Raw genomic sequence first — 23,338 nt, 5'->3', positions numbered from 1 at the left:
AGCAAGACTAATGAGCTGATAGTGGACTATAGCAAAAAGCAGGAGAGGAACTACCAGACTCATATGATCAATGAGAGCCCAGTGGAGAGAAAATGGTCCTGTCACATCAACACCATGGTGAAAAGGCCCGGCAGTGTCTCTACAACCTCAGACACTTGTGAGACTTTAGACTGCCCTCTAAGGTGCTTAGGAACTTTTACTCCTGCACCATAGACAGAATCCTGATGGGAAACATCACAACCAGGAAGTACAGGTGACTCTGACCTTTTTTGTACAGTGAATCAGTGTTTTTGGTCCAGTCCAGCTAGTGGTATATGTGGACAGCTAGATACTTATAGTTGTCCACAATGTCCACATCAGTGCCCATGATGCTGAATGGGCTTGGGGGAGTCCTCTGCTGCCTAAAATCCACCACCAGCTCTTTCGTTGCCTGCCTCCTCAAGATGGGTGTAAGCTTTGTTCAGTAGGAAGATGATATAATCCTCAACTCCAGTACGGAGCTGATAAGTGTGGGAGATAATTTTGTAAATGAGGATATATGTATGAGGTGTGTGTTTGATGTATGTGAAATAATCGGGGGACAGCAGGAGTGAGTTCTCAGGTAAGGTTTATTCGTTGGGTCGTTTGAGCTTAAGAACAATATAAGGTTTAACACGGCATGTTGGCCTGTCACGGGCCTTGCATACAGGCTGCAGGGGCTTTGAAGAACAAATAGTTGTATCAATGATGTCAGTCTGGCAGGCCTTCTCTGCGGTACCAGGCTTTCCAAACTTGGACCAATCAATGGCAGAGATGCACCCTAGATTATTATGGTCAATCTTCGCTCCACTGGTACCTGGAGCAGCAGTGATCTCATCATGAAGTAAACGCAGCGCGTGCTGGATGGCAATGGTGGTACCAGGCGAAATATCTAGAGTACATACGTAGAAGACAGCGGATAAATCAGAAAAGCCGTGAAGTGTAGAGTGTAATAAAAGAAAGGGTGTTGGCCCCTGAAGTACTGAGAACTTACCCATGCTGTCTCCTGAAGAAGAATGAGGTGTTGGCGAGAGTGAGGCCGAAGACAATCCCACTGGTGGGGGCGGAAACGCCCAATTTTTAATATAATGATTTAGGGAAGTTTTAATTATAATGGTATTTGAAAAGTTGTAAATTCAAAGATAATGGTGTAAAAAAGAATCTAAAAGGTCTAAAAAAAGAAAGATGGGTGGGATTGTCTAGGCAAAGAACCAGTGATGTGTTGCATTGGGAAGATAAGGGAAATGTATATAAAGGCTGTAGTTGGAGTTCCCCAGAGGGAGGTTGTTGGGACGTTCATGTGTGAGCATCTCAATTCTTGTGTCAGCGCTGATTACAAAATAAAATCTCTTATCTGCATTCATCTAGTCTGCTTGATTGGCTTATTTAGTTTTGAGGCCTTACTAACTATGAGTCTCACTTAGACTGAGCTGTCGGGTCAGTGTGGAGCTGGAGTCAGATTTTAGTAGTGAGTACAGTAGAATTTTTATTCCACATAAGCAAACTGCAGGGGGGTCCAGAAATGGTTCATCTCGTTTGGTGTCGACAGAAATGCAGCTCTGTGTGGTAAGACTCTCAGTGATGGTTTGTTTGTGTTTACATCAATACGGAATGGTGCAAGAACTCTATGGTGCTTGTTTCTAGCTACTGTTCATTGCTAGTGGAGTTTGTGACCATTAGATGCAGACCATTTTATTGACCATGTGATTTCACCACCCTTTTAATTTTTGGAGTGTACATTCCCCCCAGCACTAATGCTAAGGGGGCTCTATGTGAACCATGTGGGGCTATTAGCAATCTGCAGAATGCTCACCCTGATGGTCTGTTTATTTTTGTCGTATATTTCAATCATGCGAATCTCAAAATTGTGCTTCTTAAATTACATCAGCATGTGGACAAGAGGGGCGAACATGCTGGATCTTGTTTACAAAAACATTCCAGGTGCGTACCTTGCACAGCCCCACCCCACCATGGCTGCCCAGACCACATCCCTGTGATCCAAGATGGCGGCATGGCAGTAGCATGCAGCAGCCACTAAGATGGTGCTATTGTCCTCTTATACCGTGACTACTATGGTACATGGACACCAGATACAATGGTGTTCATGTGTATAACCACCAAACACTATTAAAGTATGGAAATCATGCCCCAGCCAACGTGCATGATGAACTATGGAAAAAGCTTCGCAATCTTGGCTTGCTGTGGGGACCAGGCCCCAAGGCTCCGGCTTAGCCTGATGCGAGTGGCCGGGAGACGAGTCGATGGAAGCATGTCAACAGGGCGGGTGTCCATCCTAGGCTAAAAACAAACCCTAGCCGGCTGGCACTCCCCTCCATACTTCTATCCAATGTCTACTCCCTGGACAATAGACTGGACTACATTTGACTCCAGCAAACTACATGGTGTAAGTACAGAGACTGCTGCGTTTTTGTTTTTATGGAGGCGTGGCTCAGTTTTGGACGCCACCATGCCGTGCTGACAGAAATGCAGTTCTGTGCAGTAAGACTCGCAGGGGTTGTTGGTGTGTCTACATCAATGCAGAATTGTGCATGAGCTCTGTGCTTGTTTCGAGCTACTGCTCATCGCTAGTGGAGTTAGTGACTGTTAGATCACTTTTACCACAGGAATTCACCACCATATTCATTGTCAAAGTGTACAATCCCCCCAGTGCTGTGTGAACTCTACAGAGCTATTAGCGAGCTGCAGAATGGTCACCCACAGATTTCAGCCATGCAAATCTCAAGTCTGTTCTCCCTAAATTCCATGAGGATGTGGACTTTGCAACCAGAGGTGTGAATGCACTGGATGTTGTTTACACAAACATTCCTGGCACGTACCGTGCGGAGCCCCACCCTCACATCGGCTATTCAGACCACATCTCTGTTATGTTAATTCCAGCATACTGGCCACTCGTCAGGTGCACTAAACCTGTTCTGAAACTGGTGAAAACCTGGCCAGCAGGAGCCATCTCTGCTCTTCAGGACTGTTTTGAGAACACTGACTGGGACATGTTCAGGGAAGCTGCAACCAATGGCGAAACCACAGACTTGGAGGAATACATGTCTTCAGTGACCAACTACATCTTCAAGTGTAGTTCCTCCATCTGGCCCTCACCCACCTGGACAATGAAGACACTTATGTATGAATGCTATTATAGACTTCAGTTCAGTATTCTACACAATCATTCTTCAGCAGCTGATCGAGAAGCTGAGTCTGCTGGGCACTAACACCTCCCTCTGTAACTGGATTTACTGACTGGGAGACCTCAGGCAGTCTGGATCGCAAACAGCATCTCCAGCACCACCACATTGAGCACTGGAGCTCCTCAGGGCTGCATGCTCAGTCCACTGCTGTTCACTCTACTTACTCATTACTGTGCAGCAATGCACAGATCAATGAACATCGATGTGTCCAAGGCCTGTGGAGATCGTCAAGAGCACCAAATTCCTTGGTGTTCATCTGGCGGAGAACTTCACCTGGTCACTCAACACCAGCTCCATCAGCAAGAAAGGCCAGCAGCATTTCTACTTCCTGCATAGGATGAGGAAAGCCCATCTCCTTCCACCCATCCTGACCATATTCTACAGAGGGACCATCGAGAGTGTCCTGAGCAGCTGCGTCACTGCCTGATTTGGGAATTGCAGCATCTCGGATTGCAAGACCCTTCAGCGGACCCTGTGGACAGCTGAAATGATCTTTGGAGTCTCACTCTCCTCTATCATGGACATGTACACCAAGTATAGATAATACATGACCCGAGTATAGATAATACAGATACAGACAATGAAATGAAAAATGTTGTTTATGTAGCACCAGGGTCCTGGAGAAACATCGTTTCATTTCAATGTGTACTGTGTCAGCTATATGTGTTTGAAATAACAATAAAAGCTTCTTTACAATACTTGACTTGATTTGACTTCAGCAGTGTCTCCAGCAACTTCATGACATGTAAGGTCAGAGCCACTGGCCTGTGGTCACTGTGCTTCCATGGTTGTTGAGTATCCTGGTGCTATGTCCATCAGGGCCTGCAGCTGTACCTGGGTGAATGTGAGGTCCTTAGCTCTCTAAGGACAAAGCTGGAATGAACTTGACATGATCAGATGGCAGGAAGGGACAGGACTTGGGAGGCCTGCTGTTGGCCTCAGGTTAGAACATGACTTGGGATGCAGCGTCTCCTTGTAGTAGCTAGTGAATGGCCAAGTGGGTTCATCCCACAGGCTAGCCCTCCCCCAAAAAGCCACCACTCCCATAAACCACCCTCAATTGACAGAAAATCAGCCACACTTCCTAGCCCCATAGTTTCCTTTGTAACTAGTGCTCTGGGCTGCTTATGCGACATTGTACTCATTGTATGCCACTGTTAGATATCCACAGGGTCAACAATCTAATAGTGTTGTACCGAAACAGACCTGAATCCTAAATTGGTGCAAACCAATATGATGATTTCAGAAGTTAAACAAGGACAGAATAAATCTCTCAGGTAGAACATGTGGCAAACTTCATCTTCCTCAGCATAGCTGCTTCTGCATGGCTTAAGAAAGCTTAGTTAGGAAATTCTTTTTTCAAATTCCAGGATTTCATGTTTGTAAGATAAGTTACATATTCTACACACTAAGGCTCCTAGACAATACTTGTGAATGTGAACATTTCAAAGCTGTCTTTTATATTTTTGCATTTTAGTCAGACAATCTTTTAGTATAAAAAGCATGTTTTTTGAGTTGAAAATATCGTTATTCAAACCTTAAATCATTATCCATAGTAAAATAGTTGTGTTTGTGGGCTTACTCTATTAAATATGGTTTTCTTCCTTCTATATGTTGTAACTACATAGTGTACTACAACAATAAAATTTACTTAATACCTAACTAGCAGAAAGTACAGAGAAGGAAATATTAGGATTGACAAGTATGCTGGTAACAACAACAATGCTAAATACAACAAGATGGTGCCGGTGAGGTCGGCTGCCATCACGACTGCTCTGACCTCTTTTTCTAAAAAAAAAAACTTCTTTAAAGTTAACTTCCAGTAACTTCAAACCAGTATTCTTCACAATTGACTACATTAGGTACGATAGAGATACTCTTATTTCTATTGGTACACAACATACTCACAATTCGACGTTTTTAACCCCGGATCCAAGCTGGCCGAGTGAGATCCTGAGGGAGAACAAAGGACGTGATCCGATGCGGTGGCCTTGGAGGAAACAAGCTGGCATCAGGAACAGGCTGAGAGCCCGTGCACACCACACACCTCTTCCTAGCATCCTGCTCGCCAATGTCCAGTCACAGGAAAACAAGCTTGATGACCTCAGGGCCATGGTAAACTTCCAAACATTTGTGACTGCAATCTCCTCTGCTTCACAGAGACATGGCTTAACCCAGCAGTGCCAGACCACACCATCCAGCTGGCCGAGTTCTTCTCGGTTCACCGCATAGAAAGAGCAATGGAGTCGGGGAAGTCAAGGGGAGGCAGCGTGTGTTTAATGGTGAACAGTAGATGGTGCAAAAACGTGAGCGTTGTTCCTCTCACATGCTCCTGTACACCCAACCTGGAACTACTGACTATCAAATGTTGTCCTTTTTACCTTCCTTCCTTACAGTAATCCCCTGCTATATTGCGGTTCATTTATCACAGTCCCGGTATTTTCCCGGTATATCATGGTATCCCCAAACCTTATAGTGAATTGTTTGTATGTTGGAATAAGGTAATTTATTAATATAAATATAATATAATTATTAATTACAAAGTATAAACATTAATTGAAAATGAAGTAAAATGTTAATAAGAACATGTAGCGTTGATTTGGAAAGCGTGCTGCGGGGATGCTGAAAATCAAAAATATTTAATAAAAATTTAATCACGGTTAGTGATTGGCTGCTGGCTATGCGTGCAGTTGGGGAAAGGGAAGCAGAATTCTCCAGCATCCCAATTCTTCGCGTGTCACTTTCGTTTTGTTCTGTGTATGCTTTTTGTTTTTTTTGTTTTTTTTAATGTTTTTTTCTGCAAGCCCTGTTATGTCACCCAAACGCACTGCACCTTCTAAGGTTCTGGCAAGTAACATACATGCATACAGTACTCACTCTAAATGTGATATTTCTACGAATTTACCCCAAATCCATCTCGATATATGATTGCAAATGTTTTATGTGTGTGTTTAAAGAGTATGGGAGGGTCATTTGCAGCTTAAACACATCTGTGTATCGTGGACTTTCGTTTATCGCAGGTAGTTTTGGAACATAACCCCCGCGATAAACAGGGGATAATGTAGTCCACCACAAGCAGACACGGACACTGCCTTATGTGAGCTGCATGAGGCACTCACACAGCACCAGACACAACACCGGGATGCTGAGCTTATTGTGGCGGGGGACTTTAACAGTGCCAACCTCAAACGCACAGCGCCGAATTTTTATCAGCTCATCACCTGCCCCACCAGAGGTGAAAGGACACTGGACCATTGTTGCACAACAATCAAAGATGGCTACAGGGCACAAATCTCGCCCCCTGTGTGGGGAATCCTACCACGAATCCATCTTCCTCATGCCAAAATATAAACAAAGGCTCAAGCAGGAAGTTAAATCTCAGAGGGAGGTCGCACACTGGACGGTCCAATTGGTGGCCGCTCTACAGGAAGCACTCGACTGGGACATATTCCGGCGCAGCTCTGATGACATCAACGTGTTTATTAAAGCGGTTGTGGGATTCATCGGGAAACTAGTGGGTGATACTGTGCAATTTCCCAATCAGAAGCCATGGGTGGATAAGACCATCCGCGATGCTCTGAGATCTCGCATCGCTGCCTATGACGCGGGACTTGCGTCGGGTGACATGAACTCGTACAAGGTCGCGTCATACAACGTTCAGAAAGCGGTGAAGGAGGCGAAGCAGAGCTACGGGAGAAAACTAGTGTCACAGCTCCAACAGAGTGACCTTAGGAGCCTGTGGCAGGGACTAAAGACAATAATGGACAATAATGCACCAATATCCAGTATGACGAACGCGGATGTGTCTCTGGCACACGAACTGAACACCTTCTATGCTCGCTTCGAGGCTGCAGCTAACAAAGCTAACACTAAATCTAATGTTAAAGCTAATGCTAATGGCTGCAGACAGGAAGAGGAGGCCAACACTGGAAATGCGTTCATCATCTCCGAGCATAACGTGAGGAGAGCCTTCAGGAGAGTGATCACCAGGAAAGCAGCAGGACCAGACGGAATCTCAGGTTGAGTCCTCAGAGCCTGCGCTGACCAGCTAGCACCCGTGTTCACTGAAATATTCAACCTCTACTTAACCCAGTCGGTAATCCCCATATGCTTTAAAGTGTGCATCATTGTTCCTGTCCCGAAGAAACCCCATCCTACTTCCCTCAAAGACTACCGCCCTGTAGCCCTGACCTTAGTAGTGATGACGTGCTTTGAGCGGCTGCTCAGAGACTTTATCATCTCTTCACTACCTGAAACATTGGATCCACTACAGTTCGCTTACTGCCTGAACCGCTCAACGGATGATTTCTCACCTTCTTCATACAACACTCACTCACCTGGACACTAGAAAGGGGAATTATGTTAGAATGCTCTTTGTCAACTACAGTTCAGTGTTCAACACTATAATCCCTTCCACACTCACCACCAAGCTGGGGCACCTGGGACTCAGACCATCTCTTTGTTAGTGGATCTTCAATTTCCTAACTGGCAGACCACAGGCAGTAAGGATGGGCAGACATGTCTCAGCCTCACTCACCCTCAGCACTGGAGCCCCCCAGCGTTGTGTTCTGAGCCCCTGCTGTACTCTTTGTTGACGTATGACGGCTTGGCCACTACCAACTCCACCACCATCATCAAGTTTGCTGACGACACCGTTGTGGTCGGATTGATCTTGATCAACAATGAGATGGCCTACCTGGAAGAGATTAAGACTCTGGAGAACTGGTGCCAAAGGAACAACCTTCACCTTAACGTCAGCAAGACTAAGGAGCTGATAGCGGACTTTAGCAAAAAGCAGGAGAGGAACTACCAGACTCCTGTGATCAATGAGAGCCCAGTGGAGAGAAAATGGTTCTGTCACATCAACACCATGGTGAAAGGCCCGGCAGTGTCTCTACCACCTCAGACACTTGAGAGACTTTAGACTGCCCTCTAAGGTGCTTAGGAACTTTTACTCCTGCACCATAGACAGCATCCTGATGGGAAACATCACAACCTGGTTCAGGAACAGCATCATGCAGGACAAACGAGCTCTTCAGAGGGTGGTGTGATCAGCTGAGCGCATCATCCATACCAAGCTCCCTGACCTGCACTCAATCTACAACAAGCGGTGCTGATGTCTGCACATTGCACATTTCACATACTTCATACAGTTTATTTACATAGTTCTTACTTTTTTTTATATATATATATTTTTTACATATTTCTACTTTATACTTTATTTTATTTTATTTTATTTTATTTTATGTTATTGTAACAAAATTGTAGAATTTATATTTTATTCTTTCCTATTGGCATTTTGCCTCCTTATTTCCTTTTTCCTTTTCAAGGTCACAAACAGTCATGTAAGCATTTCACTACATGTCACACTGTGTATGGTTGTGTATGTGACGAATAAAAATTTGAATAATTAGCTAATTATAAACAAACCTTTGCCAATGACAATGGGGCCTCCATGCAAATATCATGATGTCATATTGGAGCATTTCTACTGGCTGTCTTTCAAACAAAAAAAATATAAAAGTTGGCATGGAGTAGTCTCTGTGTACCTTGTGGGCATGCAAAGGCTTTCTGCTAAATATTTACATGATTTATCAGATAAAGTAGATTGGAAGTGATTTGTTGGCATTTGTACTTTATTTTTTTATTGATTTTATATGATTAGGTAGAATTTTATTTGTGAAGGACATTTTTGAATTTGTTTGCATGGACACGTTGTTCATGAATAACACTGATGTGGAGATTTTGCTGCTTTGTTTCCCACACCAGCCTGACTCCTGCCTTAAAATGACACGTTTCCTTATCATTAGAGTGGCCATGTATTTCATAACTATAACTTCTATCCTTATGACTGTTTTTGGGAATCTGTTGGTCATCATCACAATTTCCCATTTTAAACAGCTGCATTCACCAACTAACTTCATCATCCTGTCTTTGGCCTTCGCAGACTTCATGATGGGATGTCTGGTCATGCCTTTCAGTATGGTGAAATGGGTGGAAGGCTGCTGGTTCTTGGGAGATCTGTTTTGTCAAATCCATTCCAGTTTAGACATGACGCTATGTATTGCCTCCATCCTGCACCTGTGTTTGGTTTCTGTGGACAGATACATGGCCATTACTGACCCTCTGGGTTATAAGATGAAGGTGACAAATGGAAACACTTTAGTGTGTATAGCTGTTGTTTGGATATTTTCCTGCATGTTCAGCTTTGGAACTGTGTTTTCCAAAATTAACCTTGCTGGTCTGGATGAACAGATGCTAAACATGTGTATTGGAAACTGTGTTTTAATTTTTAACCAGGAATGGGGTATTATCGCTCCACTTCTTGCCTTCTATATCCCAGGAGCTATAATGACCTGTTTGTACCTTAAAATTTTTCATGTCGCAAGAAAACAAGCAAGATTAATTTCTGATAGATCTGCTGCACTCACATCTAGTGAGACTAAAAAACAAGTATCAGAACAGAGGGAGAGAAAAGCAGTTAAAACTCTGGGTATTGTCATGGGCGTTTTCATTCTGTGTTGCCTGCCTTTTTTTCTTGCCACACTCATTGATCCATTTCTCAACTTTTCAACCCCTGTTGATGTTTTTGATGCACTGGACTGGTTTGGTTACAGTAATTCCATGTTGAACCCTTTGATCTATGGATTTTTCTATCCACGGTTTAAGAAAGCATTTAAGATCATCATTGTAGGATGCCTTTTCAATTTGAAAAACTCAAGCAACTTAGTGCTTCAGTGATTCTACTGGGTGGAATTATTATTGGCATAAAATTCTATTTTGTTATTGATAACAAGAATGATCTTTCTCTTGGACTTCATAATTCATATTGTTTTGAATTTCAGAGACATGCTATAAAAAATTGCATATAGTTTCAGGGACAAGCTTAAAACCTTTACAGAAACCAATGTTAATAGTATTCAAACAGAGGAAGTAAAAAAAAAAAAAAAAAACAGAAATGGCACACAAAACAGTCTGCTGAAAACTGAAAATAAATGTGTGTAGTGGGCTCATTTTACAAAACAAAATAGTATGAATGTGCCATGAGCACAACTACATATAGAGACTTTGTGAAATATATTGGCACACATCATGCTCCAAGATGATGAACACTAGCTCTGTAAGCTGTAGCCTTGAAGCAATCATAAAAGATGCTTGCCTTGTCTGTCAGAGAACCACAGGCATTCACCGTTCTGGATGATTGTTTTACAGTCCATAATCATTCATAGTCCCCGTCACAGACTTCTGAAACCACCATGTTGAAACTGTGACTGTTTTCTACCGTAACTTAGCCTCTTTCACAGCTCTGCACATATTTTAGGACACATGAATGAGAATGACGTAATGTATTAATAAACTATACTCACTAACTAGCTCATCAAACTTGTTTTTGTTAGCTTCCTTTTCAGACTATTAATTTCTGACCAACTAAAACATGAGACTGAGTACACGGCAAGTACATGACAAGTACATGGCAATTTTCACTTACCTGCTGGGCTAGTTAATCTGCCCTCCTTGCCATGTGTTGGGGTAAAGATGGCTGCAATTGCAGTTTAAAGTGTTTTATTTAAAGGATAGGCAGGAAAATCCAAAATGTTTTCCTTAATTAGCAGAAAGGACACAGAATATTAGGATAGAAATGAATGCTGGTAACAACAAAAATGGTGTTGCAAGTTAATTACAAACAAACCAAGGATGATGGAGCCTTCATGCAAGTATGAAGTCATACTGAAGTATTTTTACTGGTTGTCTTTTAAACACCAAAATATGATACAAAAGTGTAATACTTAAAAGAAAGGGTTAGACAGCAAACATACAACATAGCAAAGAAAAGAATACAAAAACCAGGAAGTAAAACTGGAGTCAAAAAAGGATAGCAATAATCAGACAAAAGACTTGGTAAGCTCAAGTTACTTTGGCCTGAATGCAGAAACACAGCTGTTTAAATACAAAAGCTAATCTAACTGAAAACTGAAAACAGGTGAGACCATTCTGTGGTCCAACCATACATTTTACCCAAAATGTCCAGCCAACACCTAACATCTAGAAGCAAGCATCATCTATCCTGTTGACAAAATGTATACAAAAAGTCCAAAAAAAGATGCTAGAGAATTAAGACTGTATTGCACATTATATGATGTTGCACATGGTATGATATTAACATACATCCAGTATTGTAAATATTCTAAAATGATATATTGCAAAATATCACAGTAATACAGTCAGTGTTGATTTGGTCAGCTCTGCTCCCTACTGAAAGGGGAAGAGTAATAGAGTTTGACGGCCACTGGTAGGAAAGACGGTTGTCTTCATTGGCCTCAGTATACGGCTGAACATGCTCTGGTAGGACTTAATTGCCACATGCAGGGGGTGTGATGTGTTGTCATGGATACTGAGAAGTTTCCTCAGCATTCTCTTCTCAGACACTTCAACCAGAGACTCCAGCTCCACTTCTATGACAGAGTCTGCTTTCCTAACAAGTTCGTTGAGTCTGTTTGCATCAGCTGTCTTCACCCTGCTACCCCAGAACACTACAGCATAGAAGATGATGTTGGTTACCACAGAATGGTAGAACACCTGCAGCATGGTTCTGCAGACATTAAAGAAACTGAGTCTCCTGAGGAAGTACAGGTGACTCTGACCTTTTTCATACAGTGAATCAGTGTTTTTAGTCCAGTCCAGCTAGTGGTATATGTGGACAGATAGACAATTATAGTTGTCCACAATGTCCACATCAGTGCCCATGATGCTGAATGGACTTGGGGGAGTCCTCTACTACCTTAAATCCACAACGAGTTCTGCATGGACACCAAAGTGGTGTTCATGTATACACCCGTCAGATGCTACTACAGTACAGAAATCATGCTAATACCAGCCTGCAAGATGAAGTACTTGGAAAACTTCACAACCTCAGTTTGCTGCATAGACTTTAGTCCTCGGCATAACCTGATGCCGGTGGCTGGGAGAGAGGACGTCGCAAGCGGTGCTCGAGGAAGCGGAAGCGCGGAAAATGGGCAGGTGTCCGTGCTAGGCTAAAAACAAACCCTAGCTCGCTGGCTCTCACATCCATTGTTTTGTCTAACGTTTGTTTACTGGACAAAAAATTGGATTACATCCGACTCCAGCAAACCACGCAGTGAGAGTTCAAAGACTGCTGCGTCTTTTTTTTCACGGAGACATGGCTCAGCGACAAAGTTTCAGATGCCACGGTTCAGCCAGCCAGCCTCACCTCATTTGGTGTCGACAGAAATGCAGCTCTGTGCGGTAAGACTCTTGATGGTGATGTGTTTGTGTTTACATCAACACGGAATGGACCCAATCAGAAGCTGTGGATGACCGTGAAGGTGTGTACCCTGTTAAAATCCAGGGACTCTGCCATCAGAGCTGGAGACAAGGACACCCTAAGAAAAGCATGGTCCAACTGTCTAAAGTCATCAAGGAGGCAAAGTGTCCACACACCCAGAGAATCCACGGCCAGTTCCAGAGCAGCAGTGACACTCGTCGCATGTGGAAAGGCATCCAGGACAGGACTACAGGACAGCTTCACCTGCCTGTGACAGTGATGCCTCCCTTCCAGATGCACTAAACAGCTTCTATGCTCAGTTCAAGCAATAGAATGATGTGACAGTGAGGAAGACCATCCCTTCTCCAGATGACCAGGTGCTCTGTCTCACCATGGCAGACATGAGAAAAACTCTAGGCAGAGTTAACCCACGGAAAACTGCTGGACCAGACAACATTCCTAGCAGAGTGCTCAGGGAATGTGCAGAACAGATAGTGGATGTCTTTACTGACATCTTCAACATGTCCCTGAGTAGTGCCATCATCCCAACATGCCTAAAGACCACTACCATCATCCCCATGCCAAAGAAGTCTCCAGTGTCCTGTCTCAACGACTAACATCCCGTTACATTCACACCCATCATCATGAAGTGCTTTGAGAGGTTCGGCATGAGGCATATCAATAACCTGCTGCCACCATTACTAGACCCCATGCAGTTTGTGTATCGTCTAAATCACTCCACAGATGATGCCATCAGCACAACCCTCCATCTGGCCCTCACCCACCTGGACAATAAAGACACTTACACTATATTGCCAAAAGTATTCGCTCACCTGCCTTGACTCGCATATGAACTTAAGTGACATCCCATTCCTAATCCATAGGGTTCAATATGACGTCGGTCCACCCTTTGCAGCTATAACAGCTTCAACTCTTCTGGGAAGGCTGTCCACAAGGTTTAGGAGTGTGTTTATGGGAATTTTTGACCATTCTTCCAGAAGCGCATTTGAGAGGTCACACACTGATGTTGGACGAGAAGGCCTGGCTCTCAGTCTCCGCTCTAATTCATCCCAAAGGTGTTCTATCGGGTTGAGGTCAGGACTCTGTGCAGGCCAGTCAAGTTCCTCCACACCAGACTCTGTCATCCATGTCTTTATGGACCTTGCTTTGGTCACTGGTGCACAGTCATGTTGGAAGAGGAAGGGGCCAGCTCCAAACTGTTCCCACAAAGTTGGGAGCATGGAATTGTCCAAAATGTCTTGGTATGCTGAAGCATTCAGAGTTCCTTTCACTGGAACTAAGGGGCCAAGCCCAGCTCCTGAAAAACAACCCCACACCATAATCCCCCCTCCACCAAACTTTACACTTGGCACAATGCAGTCAGACAAGTACCGTTCTCCTGGCAACCGCCAAACCCAGACTCGTCCATCAGATTGCCAGATGGAGAAGCATGATTCGTCACTCCAGAGAACATGTCTCCACTGCTCTAGAGTCCAGTGGCGGCGTGCTTTACACCACTGCATCTGACGCTTTGGATTGCACTTGGTGATGTATGGCTTGGATGCAGCTGCTCGGCCATGGAAACCCATTCCATGAAGCTCTCTGCGCACTGTTCTTGAGCTAATCTGAAGGCCACATGAAGTTTGGAGGTCTGTAGCGATTGACTCTGCAGAAAGTTGGCGACCTCTTCGCACTATGCACCTCAGCATCCGCTGACCCCGCTCCGTCAGTTTACGTGGCCTACCACTTCGTGGCTGAGTTGCTGTCATTCCCAAACCCTTCCACGTTCTTATAATACAGCTGACAGTTGACTGTGGAATATTTAGGAGCGAGGAAATTTCACAACTGGATTTGTTGCACAGGTGGCATCCTATCACAGTTCCATGCTGGAATTCACTGAGCTCCTGAGAGCGACCCATTCTTTCACAAATGTTTGTAAAAACAGTCTGCATGCCTAGGTGCTTGATTTTATACACCTGTGGCCATGGAAGTGATTGGAACACCTGATTCTGATTATTTGGATGGGTGAGCGAATACTTTTGGCAATATAGTGTATGTGTGAATGCTGTTCATAGACTTCAATTCAGTATTCTACACAATCATTCTTCAGCACCTGATCGAGAAGCTGAGTCTGCTGGGCACTAACACCTCCCTCTGCAACTGGGAGACCTCAGGCAGTCCGGATCACAAATGGCATCTCCAGCACCACCACATTGAGCCCTGGAGCTCCTCAGGGCTGCGTGCTCAGTCCACTGCTGTTCACTCTGCTGACTGATTACTGTGCAGCAAAGCACAGATCGAACCACATCATCAAGTTTGCCGATGATACGACCATGGTGGGTGTCATCAGCATGAACGACAAGTCAGCGTACAGAGAGGAGGTGCAGTGGCTAACAGCCTGGTGTAAAGCCAACAATCTGTCTCTGAACATGGAGAAAACGAACGTTGTTAACCTCAGGAGAGCACAGAGTGACCATTTTCCAATGTACATCGACATGTCCAAGGCCTGTGGAGATTGTCAAAAGCACTAAATTCCTTGGTGTTCATCTGGTGGAGAACTTCACCTGGTCACTCAACACCAGCTCCATTAGCAAGAAAGGCCAGCAGTATTTCTACTTCCTGTGTAGGATGATGAAATCCCATCTCCTTCCCCCCATCCTGACCATGTTCTACAGAGGGACAATCAGGAGTGTCCTGAGCAGTTGCATCACTGCCTGATTTGGGAATTGCCCCGTCTCGGATTGCAAGACCCTTCAGCGGACCCTGAGGACAGCTCAAAAGAGTCTCTTTCCCCTCTATCACGGACATGTACACCAAGCGCTGCATCAGCAAAGCCAACAGCATTGTGGATGACCCCACACACCCCTCACACACACTCTTACACACCCCACACACCCCTTGCACACACTCTTCACCACCTGCCATCTGGAAAGATGTACCAAAGTCTTCGGGCCCTCCAACCACTCAAAATATAATGTTTACTTTTTATTTGCTCTACTTCAACTGCTGGTACTGCATTTCTGCACAATCCACATTGCTGCTATATATATGTTTACAAACATATATGTTATCAGATACCTGGTTTTTACAGTTTCTGTAAAATAAAAAAATAAAATTTACTTAATCCCTAACTAGCAGAAAGTACAGAGAAGGAAATATTAGGATTGACAAGAATGCTGGTAACAGCAATGGTGTTGCTAGCTAATTATAAACAAACCTTTGCCAAGGACAATGGGCCCTCCATGCAAATATCATGATGTCATATTGGAGGATTTCTACTGGTTGTCTTTCAAACAACAAAATATATAAGTAAGCATAGAGCAGTCTCAGTGCACTTTGTGGGCATGCAAAGTATATCTGCTAAATATTTACGTGTTTTATCAGATAAAGTAGATTGGAAGTGATTTGTTGGCATTTGTACTTTATATATTTTATTGATATTTATTTGATTAAGCAGAATTGTCTTTGTATAGGACATTTTTTATTTTTTTTGGATGGACACACTGTTCATGAATAACACTGATGTGGAGATTTTGCTGCTTTGTTTCCCACACCAGCCTGACTCCTGCCTTAAAATGACACGTTTCCTTATCATTAGAGTGACCATGTATTTCATAACTATAACTTCTATCCTTATGACTGTTTTTGGGAATCTGTTGGTCATCATCACAATTTCCCATTTTAAACAGCTGCATTCACCAACTAACTTCATCATCCTATCCTTGGCTTTCGTGGACTTCATGATGGGATGTCTGGTCATGCCTTTCAGTATGGTGCGATGGGTGGAAGGCTGCTGGTTCTTGGGAGATCTGTTTTGTCAAATCCATTCCAGTTTAGACATGACACTAAGTATTGCCTCCATCCTACACCTGTGTTTGGTTTCTGTGGACAGATACATGGCCATTACTGACCCTCTGGGTTATAAGATGAAGGTGACAAATGGAAATGCTTTCGTGTGTATAGCTGTTGTTTGGATATTTTCCTGCATGTACAGCTTTGTAATTGTGTTTTCCAAAATTAACCTTGCTGGTCTGGATGAGCAAATGTTAACCATGTGTACTGGAAACTGTGTTTTGATTTTTAACCAGGAATGGGGTATTATCGCTCCGGTTCTTGCTTTCTATATCCCAGGAGCTATAATGACCTGTTTGTACCTTAAAATTTTTCATGTTGCGAGAAAACAAGCAAGATTAATTTCTGGTAGAACTGCTGCACTCACATCTAGTGAGACTAAAAAACAAGTATCAGAACAGAGGGAGAGAAAAGCAGCTAAAACTCTGGGTATTGTCATGGGCGTTTTCATTCTGTGTTGGCTGCCTTTTTTTCTCGCCACTGTTATTGATCCATTTCTCAACTTTTCAACCCCTGTTGATGTTTTTGATGCACTGGACTGGTTTGGTTACAGTAATTCCATGTTTAACCCTTTGATCTATGGATTTTTCTATCCACGGTTTAAGAAAGCATTTAAGATCATCATTGTAGGATGCCTTTTCAATTTGAAAAGCTCAAGCAACTTAGTTCTTCAGTGATTCTAATGTTATTCATAAAAAGAATAATGTTTCTTTTGGTCTTCCTAATCATAATTCACATTATTTTGAATTTCAGAGACATGCTATAAAAAAATAATTAAATATACTTTCAGGGACAAGCTTAAAACATTTACAGAAAACTATGTTAATAGTATTCAAGCAGAGGAAGTTAAAATAAAATGACAAAAAAAGAAAAAGAAAAATCAAAATAGTGTGCTGAAAAATGAAAATAAATGTGTGTAATGGGCTCATTCTACACAAAAAAATACTATAACTGTTCCATGAGCACAACTACATATAGAGACTTATGCTCCAAGATGATGAACACTAGCTCTGTAAGCTGTAGCCTTGAAGCAATCATAAAAGATGCTTGCCTTGTCTGCCAGAGAACCACAGGCATTCACCGTTCTGGATGATTGTTTTATAGTCCATAATCATTCGTAGTCCCCGTCACAGACTTCTGAAGCCACCATGTTGAAACTGTGACAGCCACCATGTTCTACCGTGACTTGGCTTAGCCTTTTTCACAGCTCTGCACATATTTTAGGACACCTGAATGAGACTGAAGTAATGTATTAATAAACTATACTCACTAACTAGCTCATCAGACTTGTTTTTGTTAGGCTCCTTTTCAGACTATTAATTAATGGCCAACCAAAACATGAGACTGAGCAAGTACATGGCAATTTTCACTTACCTGCTGGGCTAGTTAATCTGCCCTCCTTGCCATGTATTGGGGTAAAGATGGCTGCAATTGCAGTTTAAAGTGTTTCATTTAAAGGATAGGCAGGAAAATCCAAAATGTTTTCCTTAATTAGCAGAAAGGACACAGAATATTAGGATAGAAAATAATGCTGGTAACAACAAAAATGGTGTTGCAAGTTAATTACAAACAAACCAAGGATGATGGAGCCTTCATGCAAGTATGAAGTCATACTGAAGTATTTTTACTGGTTGTCTTTTAAACACCAAAATATGATACAAAAGTGTAATACTTAAAAGAAAGGGTTAGACAGCAAACATACAACATAGCAAAGAAAAGAATACAAAAACCAGGAAGTAAAACTGGAGTCAAAAAAGGATAGCAATAATCAGACAAAAGACTTGGTAAGCTCAAGTTACTTTGGCCTGAATGCAGAAACACAGCTGTTTAAATACAAAAGCTAATCTAACTGAAAACTGAAAACAGGTGAGACCATTCTGTGGTCCAACCATACATTTTACCCAAAATGTCCAGCCAACACCTAACATCTAGAAGCAAGCATCATCTATCCTGTTGACAAAATGTATACAAAAAGTCCAAAAAAAGATGCTAGAGAATTAAGACTGTATTGCACATTATATGATGTTGCACATGGTATGATATTAACATACATCCAGTATTGTAAATATTCTAAAATGATATATTGCAAAATATCACAGTAATACAGTCAGTGTTGATTTGGTCAGCTCTGCTCCCTACTGAAAGGGGAAGAGTAATAGAGTTTGACGGCCACTGGTAGGAAAGACGGTTGTCTTCATTGGCCTCAGTATACGGCTGAACATGCTCTGGTAGGACTTAATTGCCACATGCAGGGGGTGTGATGTGTTGTCATGGATACTGAGAAGTTTCCTCAGCATTCTCTTCTCAGACACTTCAACCAGAGACTCCAGCTCCACTTCTATGACAGAGTCTGCTTTCCTAACAAGTTCGTTGAGTCTGTTTGCATCAGCTGTCTTCACCCTGCTACCCCAGAACACTACAGCATAGAAGATGATGTTGGTTACCACAGAATGGTAGAACACCTGCAGCATGGTTCTGCAGACATTAAAGAAACTGAGTCTCCTGAGGAAGTACAGGTGACTCTGACCTTTTTCATACAGTGAATCAGTGTTTTTAGTCCAGTCCAGCTAGTGGTATATGTGGACAGATAGACAATTATAGTTGTCCACAATGTCCACATCAGTGCCCATGATGCTGAATGGACTTGGGGGAGTCCTCTACTACCTTAAATCCACAACGAGTTCTGCATGGACACCAAAGTGGTGTTCATGTATACACCCGTCAGATGCTACTACAGTACAGAAATCATGCTAATACCAGCCTGCAAGATGAAGTACTTGGAAAACTTCACAACCTCAGTTTGCTGCATAGACTTTAGTCCTCGGCATAACCTGATGCCGGTGGCCGGGAGAGAGGACGTCGCAAGCGGTGCTCGAGGAAGCGGAAGCGCGGAAAATGGGCAGGTGTCCGTGCTAGGCTAAAAACAAACCCTAGCTCGCTGGCTCTCACATCCATTGTTTTGTCTAACGTTTGTTTACTGGACAAAAAATTGGATTACATCCGACTCCAGCAAACCACGCAGTGAGAGTTCAAAGACTGCTGCGTCTTTTTTTTCACGGAGACATGGCTCAGCGACAAAGTTTCAGATGCCACGGTTCAGCCAGCCAGCCTCACCTCATTTGGTGTCGACAGAAATGCAGCTCTGTGCGGTAAGACTCTTGATGGTGATGTGTTTGTGTTTACATCAACACGGAATGGACCCAATCAGAAGCTGTGGATGACCGTGAAGGTGTGTACCCTGTTAAAATCCAGGGACTCTGCCATCAGAGCTGGAGACAAGGACACCCTAAGAAAAGCATGGTCCAACTGTCTAAAGTCATCAAGGAGGCAAAGTGTCCACACACCCAGAGAATCCACGGCCAGTTCCAGAGCAGCAGTGACACTCGTCGCATGTGGAAAGGCATCCAGGACAGGACTACAGGACAGCTTCACCTGCCTGTGACAGTGATGCCTCCCTTCCAGATGCACTGAACAGCTTCTATGCTCAGTTCGAGCAACAGAATGATGTGACAGTGAGGAAGACCATCCCTTCTCCAGATGACCAGGTGCTCTGTCTCACCATGGCAGACATGAGAAAAACTCTAGGCAGAGTTAACCCACGGAAACTGCTGGACCAGACAACATTCCTGGCCCAGTGCTCAGGGAATGTGCAGAACAGATAGTGGATGTCTTTACTGACATCTTCAACATGTCCCTGAGTAGTGCCATCATCCCAACATGCCTAAAGACCACCACCATCATCCCCATGCCAAAGAAGTCTCCAGTGTCCTGTCTCAACGACTAACATCCCGTTACATTCACACCCATCATCATGAAGTGCTTTGAGAGGTTCGGCATGAGGCATATCAATAACCTGCTGCCACCATTACTAGACCCCATGCAGTTTGTGTATCGTCTAAATCACTCCACAGATGATGCCATCAGCAGAACCCTCCATCTGGCCCCCACCACCTGGACAATAAAGACACTTATGTGTGAATGCTGTTCATAGACTTCAGTTCAGTATTCTACACAATCATTCTTCAGCACCTGATCGAGAAGCTGAGTCTGCTGGGCACCAACACCTCCCTCTGCAACTGGGAGACCTCAGGCAGTCCCGATCACAAATGGCATCTCCAGCACCACCACATTGAGCCCTGGAGCTCCTCAGGGCTGCGTGCTCAGTCCACTGCTGTTCACTCTGCTGACTGATTACTGTGCAGCAAAGCACAGATCGAACCACATCATCAAGTTTGCCGATGATACGACCATGGTGGGTGTCATCAGCATGAACGACAAGTCAGCGTACAGAGAGGAGGTGCAGTGGCTAACAGCCTGGTGTAAAGCCAACAATCTGTCTCTGAACATGGAGAAAACGAACGTTGTTAACCTCAGGAGAGCACAGAATGACCATTCTCCAATGTACATCGACATGTCCAAGGCCCGTGGAGATTGTCAAGAGCACTAAATTCCTTCGTGTTCAACTGGCGGAGAACTTCACCTGGTCACTCAACACCAGCTCCATTAGCAAGAAAGGCCAGCAGCATTTCTACTTCCTGTGTAGGATGATGAAAGCCCATCTCCTTCCCCCCATCCTGACCATGTTCTACAGAGGGACCATCAGGAGTGTCCTGAGCAGTTGCATCACTACCTGATTTGGGAATTGCACTGTCTCGGATTGCAAGACCCTTCAGCGGACCCTGAGGACAGCTCAAAAGAGTCTCTTTCCCCTCTATCACGGACATGTACACCAAGCGCTGCATCAGCAAAGCCAACAGCATTGTGGATGACCCCACACACCCCTCACACACACTCTTACACACCCCACACACCCCTCACACACACTCTTACACACCCCACACACCCCTTGCACACACTCTTCACCCTCCTGCCATCTGGAAAGACGTACCGAAGCCTTCGGGCCCTCCAACCACTCAAAATATAATGTTTACTTTTTATTTGCTCTACTTCAACTGCTGGTACTGCATTTCTGCACAATCCACATTGCTGCTATATATATGTTTACAAACATATATGTTATCATATACCTGGTTTTTACAGTTTCTCAAGTTTTCACATCACATTCCATTTTGTTGCGTTGCACATGTTTTTCAGTGCTATGTATTCTGTCTTTTGTTGTTTTTTGTACTTTCTGTTGTTGCACTGTCTTGTCTTTGCACTGTTTGCAACTGATTGCCCATGTTGCACTTTATGTAGCTAGGACAAACTTCTGTCCCAGCTCTGTGTTGTTGTTCTGTTTGTAATTATATGTTGTACGTTGTTTATGTAGCACCAGGGTCCTGGAGAAATGTTGTTTCATTTCACTATGTACTGTGTCAGCTATATGTGTTTGAAATAACATTAAAGCTTCTTCACTTGACTTGATTTGAGCAGTGTCTCCAGCAACTTCATGTCAATCTTTTTACTATAAAAAGCATGTTTTTTGAGTAGAAAACATTGTTATTCATTGAACTCTAAACCTTAAATCATTATTCATAGTAAAATAGTTGTGTTTGTGGGCTTACTCTATTAAATATGGTTTTGTTCTTTCTATATGTTGTAACTATGCAGTGCACTACAACAATAAAATTTACTTAATCCCTAACTAGCAGAAAGTACAGAGAAGGAAATATTAGGATTGACAAGAATGCTGGTAACAGCAATGGTGTTGCTAGCTAATTATAAACAAACCTTTGCCAAGGACAATGGGCCCTCCATGCAAATATCATGATGTCATATTGGAGGATTTCTACTGGTTGTCTTTCAAACAACAAAATATATAAGTAAGCATAGAGCAGTCTCAGTGCACTTTGTGGGCATGCAAAGTATATCTGCTAAATATTTACGTGTTTTATCAGATAAAGTAGATTGGAAGTGATTTGTTGGCATTTGTACTTTATATATTTTATTGATATTTATATGATTAAGCAGAATTGTCTTTGTATAGGACATTTTTTATTTTTTTTGGATGGACACACTGTTCATGAATAACACTGATGTGGAGATTTTGCTGCTTTGTTTCCCACACCAGCCTGACTCCTGCCTTAAAATGACACGTTTCCTTATCATTAGAGTGACCATGTATTTCTTAACACTAATTTCTATCCTTATGACTGTTTTTGGGAATCTGTTGGTCATCATCACAATTTCCCATTTTAAACAGCTGCATTCACCAACTAACTTCATCATCCTGTCTTTGGCTTTCGTGGACTTCATGATGGGATGTCTGGTCATGCCTTTCAGTATGGTGCGATGGGTGGAAGGCTGCTGGTTCTTGGGAGATCTGTTTTGTCAAATCCATTCCAGTTTAGACATGACGCTAAGTATTGCCTCCATCCTACACCTGTGTTTGGTTTCTGTGGACAGATACATGGCCATTACTGACCCTCTGGGTTATAAGATGAAGGTGACAAATGGAAATGCTTTCGTGTGTATAGCTGTTGTTTGGATATTTTCCTGCATGTTCAGCTTTGTAATTGTGTTTTCCAAAATTAACCTTGCTGGTCTGGATGAACAGATGCTAAACATGTGTATTGGAAACTGTGTTTTGATTTTTAACCAGGAATGGGGTATTATCGCTCCACTTCTTAACTTTTATATCCCAGGAGCTATAATGACCTGTTTGTACCTTAAAATTTTTCATGTTGCAAGAAAACAGGTGAGATTAATTTCTGGTAGAACTGCTGTGCTCACATCTAGTGAGACTAAAAAACAAGTATCAGAACAGAGGGAGAGAAAAGCAGCTAAAACTCTGGGTATTGTCATGGGCGTTTTCATTCTGTGTTGGCTGCCTTTTTTTCTCGCCACTGTTATTGATCCATTTCTCAACTTTTCAACCCCTGTTGATGTTTTTGATGCACTGGACTGGTTTGGTTACAGTAATTCCATGTTTAACCCTTTGATCTATGGATTTTTCTATCCACGTTTTAAGAAAGCATTTAAGATCATCATTGTAAGATACCTTTTCCATTTAAAAAGCTCAAGCAACTTAGTGCTTCAGTGA

General features: G+C 43.1%; 3 protein-coding genes across 3 annotated transcripts; all 3 read left to right on the top strand.

Moving 5' to 3' along the window:
• Positions 1 to 8,927: 8,927 nt before the first annotated feature.
• LOC131354994 (trace amine-associated receptor 4-like) lies at positions 8,928 to 9,962 on the top strand. The gene has a single exon (XM_058393147.1). The coding sequence runs from the start codon at positions 8,928 to 8,930 to the stop codon at positions 9,960 to 9,962; it is 1,035 nt and encodes a 344-aa protein (XP_058249130.1).
• A 6,036-nt stretch (positions 9,963 to 15,998) lies between these two features.
• On the top strand, positions 15,999 to 17,033 carry LOC131354976 (trace amine-associated receptor 4-like). Its single transcript, XM_058393117.1, has one exon. It carries the CDS (start codon positions 15,999 to 16,001, stop codon positions 17,031 to 17,033), a length of 1,035 nt encoding a protein of 344 aa, XP_058249100.1.
• A 5,270-nt stretch (positions 17,034 to 22,303) lies between these two features.
• On the top strand, positions 22,304 to 23,338 carry LOC131354972 (trace amine-associated receptor 4-like). Its single transcript, XM_058393112.1, has one exon. The coding sequence runs from the start codon at positions 22,304 to 22,306 to the stop codon at positions 23,336 to 23,338; it is 1,035 nt and encodes a 344-aa protein (XP_058249095.1).

This window comes from Hemibagrus wyckioides, linkage group LG06 (assembly GCF_019097595.1).
Source record: "Hemibagrus wyckioides isolate EC202008001 linkage group LG06, SWU_Hwy_1.0, whole genome shotgun sequence".
NCBI lineage: Eukaryota > Metazoa > Chordata > Actinopteri > Siluriformes > Bagridae > Hemibagrus > Hemibagrus wyckioides.
This window is presented reverse-complemented; position numbering and strand designations above follow the sequence as displayed.